Here is a 14,047-nt window from a genome sequence, read left to right on the forward strand (position 1 = left end):
AGACACACAGAGAGAGAGAGACAGAGGGAGAGAATAATAAAATAATAAGATAAATCAAAAAGAGAAGTTTGAACATAAAATTGTTTTTATGGCAAACAAAAAGTTTGATTCTATGCTTTCCAAACAGATAAAAGGAAAGAAGGAAGCATTATCAGTTTATGTGATTCCTTTGACACTACATTCTATTCAAGAAAAACCAACTTCCTTTCTCTGTTGCTCTCAGCGAAAGATTTCTAAAGGGTTATCTAAGATATGTTTATTTCTTATTTCTCTATTCACTCTTTAATTCATCATAGTTGGCCTCATCATCTATTGAAAATGCTCTTGATGACATCATCAGTGTAAAGTTCTCTTTCTAATATTCAGCAACATGAAACCCAGCTAGTTATTCTATTCTATTCCTTTTGATACATGCACATTAGGAATACCATCAATTCATTCACTTAGCAAATAGTTATTGAATGGCCAGTATGTACCAGGCACCGTGATAGCATGTAGAACAAAATAAAGTCTCTACCTTTATGGCCCCTGCAAACTAAGGAGAAAGAAAGACAATTTATTTTCTTTTTAAAAAATTTATGTATGTATTTATTTATTTGTTTGTTTGTTTGTTTATTTTTTGAGACGAAGTCTCGCTCTATCGCCCAGGCTGGAGTACAGTGGCATGATCTCGGCTCACTGCAACCTCTGCCTCCTGGGTTCAATTAATTCTCCTGTCTCAGCCTTCTAAGTAGCTGGGATTACAGGCACCCGCCACCATAACCAGATGATTTTTGTATTTTTAGTGGAGACAAGGTTTCCCTATATTGGTCAGGCTGGTCTTGAACTCCTGACCTCAGGTGATTCACCTGCCTCGCCCTCCCAAAGTGCTGGGATTATAGGCATGAGCCACCATGCCCAGACAAAAGGCAATTTTAAAATGAGGTAAAACATAAAGAAATAAATATCAGATAGATATAGCTGCTATGAACAAAAATAAAACAAGGCAAAGCCATAGCACCTGTAAAGTACATGCTACTTTTGTTAGAGAGACCAAGGAAGACTTCCAGAGGAGTGAAATTTTAGCAGAAATCTATATGAAGTGAGAGACCAAGATTTTTAGATAGCTAAGGAAAGGGCATTTTTGGCAGAAAACATATCATACAAAAGGGCCCTAGGCAGAAACATTTTTATCAGAAGACCAATATGGCAGGAGTAGAATAAGGTATGGGGAAAATAGTGGGAATTAGGTTGGAAAAATATGCAAGAAACAGACTATATATGTTGAAGGTAGAGGCAACAAGACTTGTGAATGCATTGAAATGAATGTGAAGTGTCATGAAAAGTAGGCATCAAGAAGAACTCCTAGGTTTTTGGCCTGAGCAATTAGGTAAATAGTGTTGCATATTACATGGAAAGAAGATTTGGTTGAGGTGGTGAGACAGGATATTAAAAGAAGTTGTGTGATAGACATGTTCAGTTTTAGTTGTCTATGAGACCTTAGAGAAGAGAGAAAAGAATATACACACTAGTCTGAAATTCATGAAAGAGTAAAAAGTGGTAATTAAATAAATTCATGGAACTGGATAAAATCAACTGGTGAGTGAATGCAGACAGAGAAAAGATGAGGACTAAGCCTGGGAGAATTCCAAAATTTAGAGGTCAGGAAGAAGAGAAGGAGCCAATTAAGAAGAGATTGGGGAAGCAGAAGAAAATCTTGAGAATACACAGTGTCACTGATGCAGACGCAGAAAACATTTCACAAAAAAGGTGGTGAACAATTATGTCAAATGCCACTTGGAGTTCAAGTAAAATTTTTTATAAATGAAAATTGACCTTTGGATTTAGAAAGATAAAACAGTTGGTGTAAGAAACAAAGCTATTTCAGCAGAGTGCTGCAGGAAAATGACTGTAATAGCTAAAGAAATCCTGAGGATTCTGCTATAAGGGGAAGCAGACATGCGGGACTGTAATGAGCCTCTTTCTTTTTCAAATAGTAGATATTGAAGAATGGTTAAATGTTAATAGTAATGAACTTACACAAAGTAAATAAGAAATCAATTATGTGAAAGTAACAGGAGATGAAATGAGATCAAATGCACAAAAAGAGAGACATCTTGGATAGAAGCATGGATATCCAAGCCCTTATAACACGATGAAAGGAAGAACACAGATCTAGGTGCAGATGGATCTGCACATCTGATGGGAGGAAGACACAGTGGCTCTGTTCTGATTGTTGGTATTTCCAGAGAGAAAATAATTGAATGTGAGAAAGGGTATTCGTGAAAGTTTGATGAGAGAGAAGATATGTAAAGAAATTGGGAGTGTGGGAGTTTATGCTCATTAATTTTTACTGAGACCAGTCATCATAGTTTCCTTTTCTAGCCAAACTCAGCTGTTGCTACGGAAAAAAAAAAAAAAAAAACAGAAAAGGAAAATTGGGTTGAAACGGTATCAGAATTTTCTACACTAGTACAATAGAAGGATGTGTGCAAGAAATTTGAAGTGCTACACAACTGAACAATTTTGATGCTGCACCATGGAATCTAAATTTAATAAAGAGAAAAAATGAGCAAATAAAGAAGACAAGCATACTAAAATGTGATGGTTTAATGAATTAGTGGCTCCAAAGAGCTGAAAGGATTATTGGATTGAATATGTTAGCTAGAAAGATAAGTGATGGAGGTCAGAAAACAGTGGATAAAGACAAGATTTTGGAATTGTGCAGTCAAAGAAAGAGTAGATATTTGTTTTAGAAATTTAGAAAATATAAACAAAATCAACTTATGGAAAGCATATATATTATATGCACACATATTTGTGTACATGGGTGTGTTTCAGAAGTATTTTTCATTGATCTATATCCATCACTGTACCAATGATATGTGTTCTAATTATTGTAGCTATTTTGTCTAATAGTGTTTATTTCTCCTTTATAAATCATCTTATTCTTAACCATTTGTTCTTCAAGCTAAAATTTTAAGTAGTGAAAGATACCCACTTGTGTTTTGCTTAGAATTTCAGCACAGTTATTTCATAACTTTTGTTCAACAATGTATTCTTTTCATTTCATGTTTATGTTATTCTAGAAATTCATTTTACAAAAATGTTTTGCAAAATGTTATAATTCTAATAAAAAATAATGCAAGTGAAGATTGCATGCACAATAGCTAATGGGTTATTACTAGCATAAAATCCATCTATTTTTTGTATAAATATTTTGTACTGGATCAACTTATTGAACTCTCTTAGAAGTTTTTCAGTTCACTCTTTTGGATTTTCTAAGTAAATTACCAGTTCATACATAAATATAATAATTTCATTTTCTTCTTCCAAGTAGTTAAAGCTTGATTTTTAAAAATTTTCAATCCCTGGACATTCTAGAACATTTTGGATACTAATTGTGAGACAAGATATTCTTAAATTATTCCTAATTTCACCGGTAATTCAAAATAAAGCCATTTAGCCAGGCGCAGTGGTTCACACCTGTAATCCCAGCACTTTGGAAGGCCACGGTGGGTGGATCATTTGAGGTCAGGAGTTCGAGACCAGCCTGGTTAACATGGTGAAACACCATCTCTACTAAAAATACAAAAATTAGCTCAGAGCAGTGGCGTTCCCGTGGTCCCAGCTACTCGGGAGGATGAGGCAGGAGGCTCACTTGAAGCTGGGAAGCAGAGGTTGTAGTCAGCCGAAATCGTGCCACTGCACTCTAGTCTGGACAGCAGAGCCAGACTCCATCTCGAAAAATATAATAAATAAATTAATAAATAAATAAAGCCATTTAAAATATAGATATGTCTTATAATCTAGGAGAGAAAAAAAATCAATGATTCCCCCTGAGAAATCAATCTGCAATCATTGCAAAATGAACAAGCCAGCTATATGCAAAATTCGTAGTTTCTTATGGTAAATAACTACAGATTACAAAGTGGCTACAATTATCCACTTTGTCCTTTATCCATGAGCCCTTGCAATGACACTTGGTAGCTCCTCCCATCAAGAGAAGTCACTCTGCCCTGCCTCTTCAATCTGAACTGGCCTGCAACCTGCTTTGGCCAACAATGTGGAAATAATAGTGTGCTTGTTCTGAGCCCAAGCCTCCAATAAGAAAGACAAAGAACTGTGCTAAATATAACCCTGTGAATTGCATGAATAGTGAAAATTATATATATTTTACATATATGTAAAACTGCAATTGACTGAGAGAATATAGAATTTAAAAATAGTTATCAGCACAAAACATTCCAAAAATAACTTGTTGCAGTGAGATTTAAAATGATGGGCATTTTTAAATGTTAGAAAACAATTGTCGATTCCTAGAGAACTTAGTCTCCATTTGCAAAAATCACTTACGTTCTGAAACCAAAAGAAGAGTCCCTAAAATTAATGATTCATTAGAACATTCCAGAGTTTTAAATTTCTAGCACATAATGATTCCTTCATTTATCTCTATCAGAGAGCACACTGACAGTCTGGTCTCTGGGTAACACAACAACTTAGCTTTGTTTGACAGGTCTCATTCCCTGGAAAAGGCTGTTTCAGTTTTAGTACAGCAACATACTGCTTAGTATGCTTTTTTTTTTTTTTTTTTTAAGTGACTTTGGCTTCACTGTCAATAAAGTCCCATTTCGATGTATCAGGTTTATGTCCCCTCATTAGTATTTGGCAAGAAAAATCAGGCAACACATGTACTCAGCTTATAACAAGTTTATGAATTTGTATTTTAATCCACTTCTGGGAAAAGACAAGCAGCCAAAGATCCAAATGATATATTAATGGTCTGAATTTTACTTTAATTCATCTTTTTCCAATATATGAGAGGTAATGAGGACCTAACTAAGTATCGCATAAGTCTTTTCAACTAACATTGGTTCAACTTTTGAGGTCAAAGGCTACCTCAATAAAATATCAGATTCTACATGCCCCTTGGTGTCTTATTTGCCACTTCAATATCAGAAGCAATGTGTCTTGGTATTTCTTCATTGCTTGTTCTTGTGAGGTTTTATTACATGGTTAAACAAAAACTAGTATTTTCTGCTTAGGTTGCTAATAAACAGATCAGTATTTGTGGCTTCAAACGAATAGCATTTGATTTTTTTTATGCTTTTGTTGGTTGTAGCTTGACTTGTTCTAGATAGTATTAAAGGGTTTTATCTAAGGAAAATATGAATTTTGGAAGTTTTTCCTTTATAAACATAACATCATCATTTTTAAAAGCCCTTTAATATATAAAGTATCATTTTCATGTGTCTTTTGGGAAATTAACTGTGATTAAAAATGTTATTAGAATGAAAAAGATCATATATTGTATGATTCCACTTTTATGAAAAATCCAGAAAAGGGAATCTATAGAGATAGAAAGTAGATTAGTGATTGCTTGGGGCTGGGGATGGAGACAGGGATGGCTACAAATGTCATAAGGGATCTCTTGGGAGTGATGAGAATATTTCAAATCTGAGTTGTGTTGTGCAACTCCATAAATTCACTAAAAATCATTGAATTGTACACTTAAACTTCAGGGTGAATTTTTATGTTATGTAAACTATACTTCAATAAAGCTATTACTTAAAAATGTTATTAGGTAAGCCTAAGCAATTATTTATTACATTTTAAAATTATTCTTAAGGCTGTAGAGGGCTCTGAATAATAAAGCTTTCAGTTACTGAAATACATCACACTCAGGCTGAAATAAACCTAATTCTTCAAGGGGCTCTTTTGATCTATGCACCCCATTCTGGATGCCAGAATAGTGGTTTTATGATCAATTGGGTGTGTCTTGTGTGTATATATATACACACATATATATACACACACACATATATATAATAACTAAAAAGCTTGTTTCAATTTTAGCTTCAAATTATATCAAAAGTTTTAACTGTGAATAAGTAAACTTAAGAAAGAAACTGAACCATGTAGGGCAACCTTGACATAACTATATACACCAGGCAATGGGATTCTGATACGATTATTCCATTTCCATATCCCCTAAGTAATTTATAAAACTCTTAACATGCTACAAATACAGTAGCAACATTAATGACAAAACTTTTCAAAAGCAATAGATACTATTTATTGAGTGCTTGCCATGTACCAGGCATTACCAAGTGCTTAGCAAAATAGTGTTATTTAATTCACACACCAATTTAGGTATTATTATGACCATTTTAGTATAGAGGAAACTAAATCTTAAAACGTATTACTAACTTATCAGTGTCACACAGTAAGTAGGTGACAGAGCCAGCATTTGAATCTAAGTTATCCATCATGCAGTAGATAAGAACCTGAGTATCATGGGAAGCCAACCTGGGTGTGAGTTTGGGTGCTCCCCTCTCTAGCTACATGTCCTTGGGGGTTACCAAAACTCTTAATGCTTTCATTTCCCACCTTTATAAAATGAGGATAATAATGCCATCTAGCCATTATAAAATGTTTGACACAATTAAATGAGATAATGAATGTGAAGCTCTTAAAACTTCACTCAGAATATACTGGCTTCTTCATAAACGATAACAAGTATTCCTAGAAGAAATAATTACTATTAACTCTGGAGAAAAATATACATTTTGAAAGGAATACACGATTAACTGAGACTGTTAGTTTAACTTCATTCAAATTCTTAGGCAATTCACAAAATATAAATAAGGCAGTGAACTTTCAACCAGCCCTGAAGTTCTTGACAATAATTAATATCTGCCACCACATCTGTCTGATTATCAGTGTTATCACCTCTTCTGCCTCTATAATCCCGAACCATGCCATTTAAAAGATGTATTTCTAAAATTAAATCTTGAGTTGTAATTTCCTGACAATTTGTCAGCAATTACCACATACTAACAGTTCCAATCAAATTTTAAAAATAATTTAATAAAGCATTGTGTTCATTGGATAAATATTTTAGCAAACTTTTAAAAAATTTTACTAAAAAGTCTTCTTAAAAATCTTCCCACATCTTCTTATACTTTTGCACATACGTAACCACACTTGGAAAGACATATTGAAAGAATTCACATTTGTTCTATACAGAGTTGTGTAAAAACAGCCCCAGATGAGTATCTTTTTTGCGGTGAGAAGTTTAGGTTTAAAAATTTTAATTGGGCATGTTTTTGGTGGAAAATTTAAAAATCATAGATACAATAATTAATAACCAGAATTCTCACTGAGAAAATAAATAACAGTATTTGCATGATGTTTATGAATTGGGTGCTCAGGGCAGATGACCCCGACAGCACATAAATGTAAGCTGAGCAGTTCCAGGCAGTCAGGGAGTGTTCCGTTGCTCGACAGAGTTGAAGGAGAATCATGAAGAAAGAGGCTGCTCAGTGGCCAAACTAGCTAACTGCTCAGGTCTAAACAGGATTCTGTTGTTTTGTTTGTTTTTGTTTTGTCTTGTTTTTGGTAGAAACTTGCTGGATGTTTTTCGGAAGTTGCTTAAGAGCACAGGACTAATGAATCTAAGTGAGACATTGAGAGAGTTTGAGTGACTTGCTCAGGGCTATATATGATGATTCTAGAGGGACTCACATTTATACTCCATTTGACCTCACTTAAAGTCCTCCATCATCAGAAAACTAGGAATTCACAAAAATCAGAGAAGACATTTAACTCTCACAGAGCTGGAGAAGAGAGTTTTGAAATAAATTTAATCAAGTTTCTGGGGAAAAGGGGATTTAACTGACACAAAAAGGCTATATATCGTAACATAAAATAGTGAAATTATGGCCAAATGTATATAATTTTAGATTCTCAGTCATTTTACTTACAAGAACATTGAAGTGTAAAGAAATTTTGGTACTAGCCTATGATAAACATCAAGCCTTCATGTTTGTTTTTAAGTCCTTTAAATCGATATTAATTTTTTAATTTTTATGTATTCATTTTCTGCTTCATCTAGAAATAATGGAGATGAATTCACCAAAGGGATAATGAATCGTCTATATATCCTTCTAGTTCTATCAATTTGTGCTTTAAATATCTTGAAACTTTGTTTCTAAAGATTCATTCAAATTTTGAATTGTTATATTTTTCTATGACATTAACCTTGTATCATTATGTAGTGAAGCTCCATCCCTAGTAATGGTTTTTATGTTAAAAATCATTTTGTCTAATATTAGTATACTGATAACTGCTCTTTTTGGATGAAAACTCTCCCGTATATAAGTTTTTTGATTATCTAACTTTCAACTTTTAAGTGTAATTATGTTTCATGTTATTTATGTATATATATGCTAATAAGCTTGTTTTTAACTTAAACATTTAGTCATTTATACTTATTGCGATTACTTAATTATTTTAACTTATTATAATCTGTATGAGTTTGCTAAGGCTGCCACTACAAAATACCCCAGACAATGCCTTAAGCAAAGCAATTTTATTTTCTCACAGTTCTGGAAGTTGGAAGTCCAAGATAATTGAAGGTGTTGGCAGATTTGGTTTCTTATGAGGGTTCTTTTCCCTTTCCTTGCAGATGGCCATCTTCTTGCTGTGTCCTCACATAGTCTTGACTCTGTGCGCGTGCACCCTGGCGTCTCTCTGTGTGTCCACATTTACACAATCAACTTGGATTAGAACCCACCCTAAAATGCTCATTGTAATGTATTCTCATTTCAAAAGGCTCTGTCTTCAAATACAGTCAATTCTGTGGTACTAGAGTTCAGGGTGTCAACATATGAATTTGGGGAGGACAAAATTGAACCCATGGCACTACCTTTACATTTTGTGTATTTTATTTTTCCTGACTCTTCTATAATTTTCCTTTTCATTATTGCCTTCTATTTAATTGGTTCATTAAGTTTATATATCCCACTATAATTTAAAGGTCATATATACTATTTCTTGTTTCTTAATAATCATCCTAGATTTATACACACATATCTATCAAATTCTAAAATGGATCAATACATCTGCCCTCATTCTGAAAAATTCCAGAACATCACAACACTTTAATCACTTCCTCCAAACATATGTCTATTTCAAACATTTTAAACACATTATTCTTTTTATTTAAGAAGCCGTTATTGTTGTTTTATACAGTCAATATTTGTTTCTACTTACCTCTGTATTTCCAACTTTCTTTGATTATTATTTTTTCTTTATCTTTGACTCGACAGCTAGAATCACTTCCTTTTGCCTGAAATATATCCTGCAGAATTTCTTGGAGCAATGATCTTGTTAGTCAATTCCCTCATTATTTCTTTTGGTCTGAAGATGTTTATATTTTGCTCACTGGAAAGAATTTTCCCTGGCATACTGTTCTTGGATAGTTCTTATATTTTCTGGATTCATTGAAGATATAGTACTTCATGCATTTTGGATTTCTCAGCTTTCTGTTGAGGCAATAAGTTCTATGAGCCTCTGTCTCTGAAAGGTAGAATTTGTTTCCTGCATCCTCACCCTACAAGGTCATGGATACCTTGCTCCAATTCCCTGAGGCTGGAAACAAAGATTATTTTAAGGCCCTGCTCTCCTCTCTGGGTTCCTGCTTTCGCTTAGTTTTTGGAATCTGAATATTTCTTTTCCTTGCCAGGGCATCAATGCGTTTTACAAGTTATTGTTTTAGATTTTATTCAGAATTTTTATTTGTTTTTAGTAGGAAGGTCAGTCACAATATCTAGTCTGCCATTCTGCTGGAGAAATAAGTTCGGTTCATCTCTCATTTAAAGACAGTGCGGAGGACATTTGGGATACTTTTCTTTTTCTGTTAATATAATTCCATGGGGGGGGGGGGCTTTCTCTCTCTGTCTTTGTCTCTGTCTCCTTGTGCGTGTGTGTGTATTTGTGTGTCCCAATATGACATAACTGACATTGGGAGTAATTATGATCGTGAAAAGATGTCAAGTACCTTTAGGAATACATATGAAATATTGAAAATTATGGCTCATGTCCTTGTTTAAGGAGGTGCAGCCTTTCTAGACATTGGTCTGTAGTGTGAGTCTCAAGAAGTCTCTGAGTTACTATTTGTTCATAATTTGTGCTGTGTAAATTAAGAAATAAGTGGCTTAAAAGCATGGAGAAATGGATACTAATTTACATGGAGTTATGTGGGCAAAATGAAAAGGGCTGATGATTGAAGTCTGTATAAGAATGCACACAGAAATAACAAAGAATGCTAGTTCCTCTTGCCGTATCTGTGGGATGTGTAACTAAACCATCACAACACTTTCTCCCCTTAGCCAAAAACTTGCCTGAGAATCCTTTTCAGCACAGTATTCTCAGCATTCAATACTAAACAGAGTAGGCAATCAAGATAAAACTATCAGCATAATAACAACTAATTGTTAATTTGTTAATTGTATCTCTGTTCTTTTCGTTTTTCAAATGGAATATTGTATTATTGTGGGTCTTTTTTTTTTTTTTTTTTTTTTGAGATGGAGTGTTGCTCTGTCACCAGGCTGGAGTGCAGTGGCATGTTCTTGGCTCACTGCAACATCTGCCTCCTGGGTTCGAGTGATTCCCCTGCTTCAGCCTCCTGAGTAGCTGGGATTATAGGTGCACACCACCATGCCTGGCTAATTTTTTGTATTTTAGTAAAGATGGGATTTCACCATGTTGGCCAGGATGGTCTCGATCTCCTCACCTCGTGATCTGCCCACTTCGGCCTCCCAAACTGCTGGCCTTACAGGCGTGAGCCACCGCACCAGGCCAGTAACGTGTGTTTTTAGGTGCAGTGGGGGAAAAGAATCTGTTCAATGTTATAACCACTGTTTCAGAAGCCCTGCTTCCTAAGGTCACTCATATTAGTGTTTTAAATCATTCTATCCTATGGCATTCTATAATAAATCAGCTCTTTTATGTTTTTGTCTTATTCCCTATTCTGTGCTACCAGTCCGTGATCTTTATTCGTGACAGAAATTCTTATGGTCAAGAGATATCAGGATACATCGACTATGCCCACAGGCTAAAGACAGAAGATTTCGAAGTCTACTTTAGTGGAAAAAAAAGACTTCTTCCAAGGACTACAGATATAAGGTGAATTATATATAATTCTTGCACCCTTAGAGGCAGGAACAAAGACTTTTTATTTTATGGTCTACATTGTGCCTAAAATGCTAATGTATACATAATAGGAATGTGATACAACTGATTATTAATATGAAAATAACTAACTCTTAAAATAAGGAATAAGCATAGTTGCATTGTTTTTCCTTTAACAGCCTGAGAAAAAAGATTTTTCAGAGACAAGATAAGTAAATTCCCAGTGACATTCCTTTTCAATGATAAGTAGCGCCTAAAATTTGTTAACCTCATGAGGCTTTTGCAGCACTTGGGACTTGGTCTGCCCCTAAGGCTCAAGAGCCACTCATCTAACATGTTTTTCTCCACTTTTCTTTGGTCACCAGCCAAATTGCTGGCCCCTGATCAGCTCACCCTCATTTCTCTCATCTCTGTCCTATTCTGGGACACCCATTCCTTCACATCCATCATTCTTTTTACTACCGACCAGTGCCTTTTATTCTAGAACCCTTGTCTATCACCTAGCATCTACTCTACACTGCCAATCTATTCACAGATGGGTTCTTCTACTCCTTTCCAAATAGCATGCAAGCCAAAACATTTTATTCTCTCTTATTTAACTATATAACCCCAAAATTAGTAGTAGCATTATGCTTTAACTCTCCACTGCTATATTCAGATTTGAAGATTATAACAATACCTATCTCTTCTGAGATGCCTGTTATCCTCTATCGACCCTTACTGATATTATCTGAAGACTTCCTTACCCATCACCCTTTTGTGGTTTGTTTGTTTTTGAGACAGTCTCTCTCTGTCGCCCAGGCTGGAGTGCAATGTCGCAATCTTGGATCGCTGCAACTTCCACCTCCCGAGTTCAAGCAATTCTCTTGTCTCAGCCTCCCATGTAGCTGGGACTACAGGCACACACCACCACGTCTGGATACTTTTTGTATTTTTAGTAGAGACAGGGTTCCACCATATTGGTCATGCTGGTCTCGAACTCCTGACCTCAGGTGATCCACCATCCTCAGTCTCCCAAAGTGCTGGGATTACAGGCGTCAGTCACCGAGCCTGACTCCCATCACCACTTTAATGGACTTAGCTCTTTCTTATCCTACCTAGAATAACGTTTCATTTAACTTCTCTCTTGCAATAATCCCCACTGCCCATGTCTTTTCAGTCTTTGGTTGTATCTGACCTACTAACATTCCAAAGTAGATTGATCCAGACATTTTTTTCACTGCACTTGTTGCGACACCCCTGGGTACTGCTGAAGGAAATGTTAGGAAATTTCACAAAGCTGTGGATGGCTGCTGATAATTTATAGTATCCAAACACAATCAAGCCCTTTGTGACTCTTAAAACTTATGCTCAAAATTAAAGTCATTTTAATTTCTGAAGCCTGCTGTTGCTTCTGTATCACCTGTCTTGGTAAATGGCACCACCCTTGAAACCAAAGGCAAAATCCAGATGTTATCCTAGACCTCCTGTTTTTCGTCACCACCTTTATAACTAATAATTTATTTAAAACCGTGAATTCTATTATCTTAGCAGCTTTGTTTTGTTAAAGCAAATGTAAGATATCTCATTTCACCTGCAAACACTTCAGCATGGATCTTTATCTGATGACATTTTTAAGGAAAACATCTCGACATTATCATATCTAACAAAATACTTTCCTAATGTCATCTAATACCTAGTTCACATTTCATTTTCACCCTTAATAAAATTTAATTGGCTGTCTAACTTATTTTTTATAGTTTATTTGACCAATCAAAATTTAAGTGATATTGTATTTCATCTTACTATATCTTGACCTCTTGCATGTATTTATTTATTTATTTATTTATTTATTTATTTATTTATTTATTTTTTACAGTGGTCCCCCTCATTCTCTTTATCTTCTACATTATTGATTTGTTGGAGAAACCAGGTCCTAAAAGTCATTGTCCTCAAATGTGTCACATTCTGGATTTTACTGATCCAGTAAAATCATGCTGTTTGTTCTACTGTCTATATTCCTCTATTCCCTATAAACTGATTTGATAAAATGGAGTATAATTTTTTTCTAAGTAAGAAATTTTAATATGTGATGCTCTATACTGAGTATTGCCCCAATTTTAGATCTCCTGGGCTCAATCAGTAGGTTCAGGTGATGCCAGTCTAATTACTTCATTATAAGATTTTTCCATAAAATTTCACCCAATGGTGTTAGCATCTGTTATTGAAAGCTACCTAAATATTTTTACTAAGGGTTGAATAATGGTGAATCTATAATTCTATTATTTATCCTGAGTTTTTTAGCTTGAATTCTTCTATGGAGAAAAACTTTTCCTTATCACTTATTTGGTTACCTTGAAAGAAATTCATGCAGAAATACAAAATAAATATTTTTTTAATTTATAGAAAATTCAAAGCCAGAAACACAAAAGAGTGTACAGATTATGCCAAACTATTTTTCAGAGTAGTTGTATCATTTTGTATCCATGAGAAGTCTTATATAAGTGATCTGGTTAACCCTCATCCTCACCAACACAAGATATTAATAAACTGTTCTTTCCCACTGTAGTGAGTTATAAATGATCTCTCAGTGTGGTTTTAATTTTTATTTACTTGATTATTTATTAGATTGGGCATCTTTTATTGGCTGTTCAGATTTTCTTTCTGTAAAGTACCTGTTAAGATCTTTCCCTATTCTTTCAAGTGAGTTATTCTTTTTCTTGTAAATTATATGATTCTTTTTATTTATTTTTGGATACTGATTAATCCTTTGCCTCTTATGTGTATTGCAAAATATCATCTCTCTGGGTGTAGTTCTTCTTTTATTTTTTTTTCATTGATTTTGATGGTCAGAAATCAGAAGTTCTGATAGTCATCTTAATGCATTTTAAATGTTACCTCTACAGTTTGCACTTTTGTATTTTGTTTAATAAGTCCCATCCTTTTTGGAAGTCATAAATATACTGTCCTATAGGATATTATAGTTTTGCTTTTGATTTCATATCTTTAACTGCCCAGTATTAATATAGAATATGGTAGTTAGGCAGTTGTTATTAAGGAAAAAAGTCCCTTTGATATATGAAGTTCCATACTTAGTTTGATTCAGAACTGA

The 14,047-nt window shown here is 34.5% G+C and overlaps 1 protein-coding gene across 1 annotated transcript in view; it reads left to right on the plus strand.

Moving 5' to 3' along the window:
- CFAP299 (cilia and flagella associated protein 299) overlaps positions 1 to 14,047 on the plus strand; it is a 470,370-nt gene that overhangs the window by 369,040 nt on the left and 87,283 nt on the right. The window contains exon 3 of the mRNA XM_031664547.1: positions 10,808 to 10,950. Coding sequence (XP_031520407.1) covers positions 10,808 to 10,950 — 143 coding nt within the window. The remainder of the gene's footprint in view (positions 1 to 10,807; positions 10,951 to 14,047) is intronic.

Source organism: Papio anubis, chromosome 3 (assembly GCF_008728515.1).
Source record: "Papio anubis isolate 15944 chromosome 3, Panubis1.0, whole genome shotgun sequence".
In the NCBI taxonomy this organism is placed as follows: domain Eukaryota; kingdom Metazoa; phylum Chordata; class Mammalia; order Primates; family Cercopithecidae; genus Papio; species Papio anubis.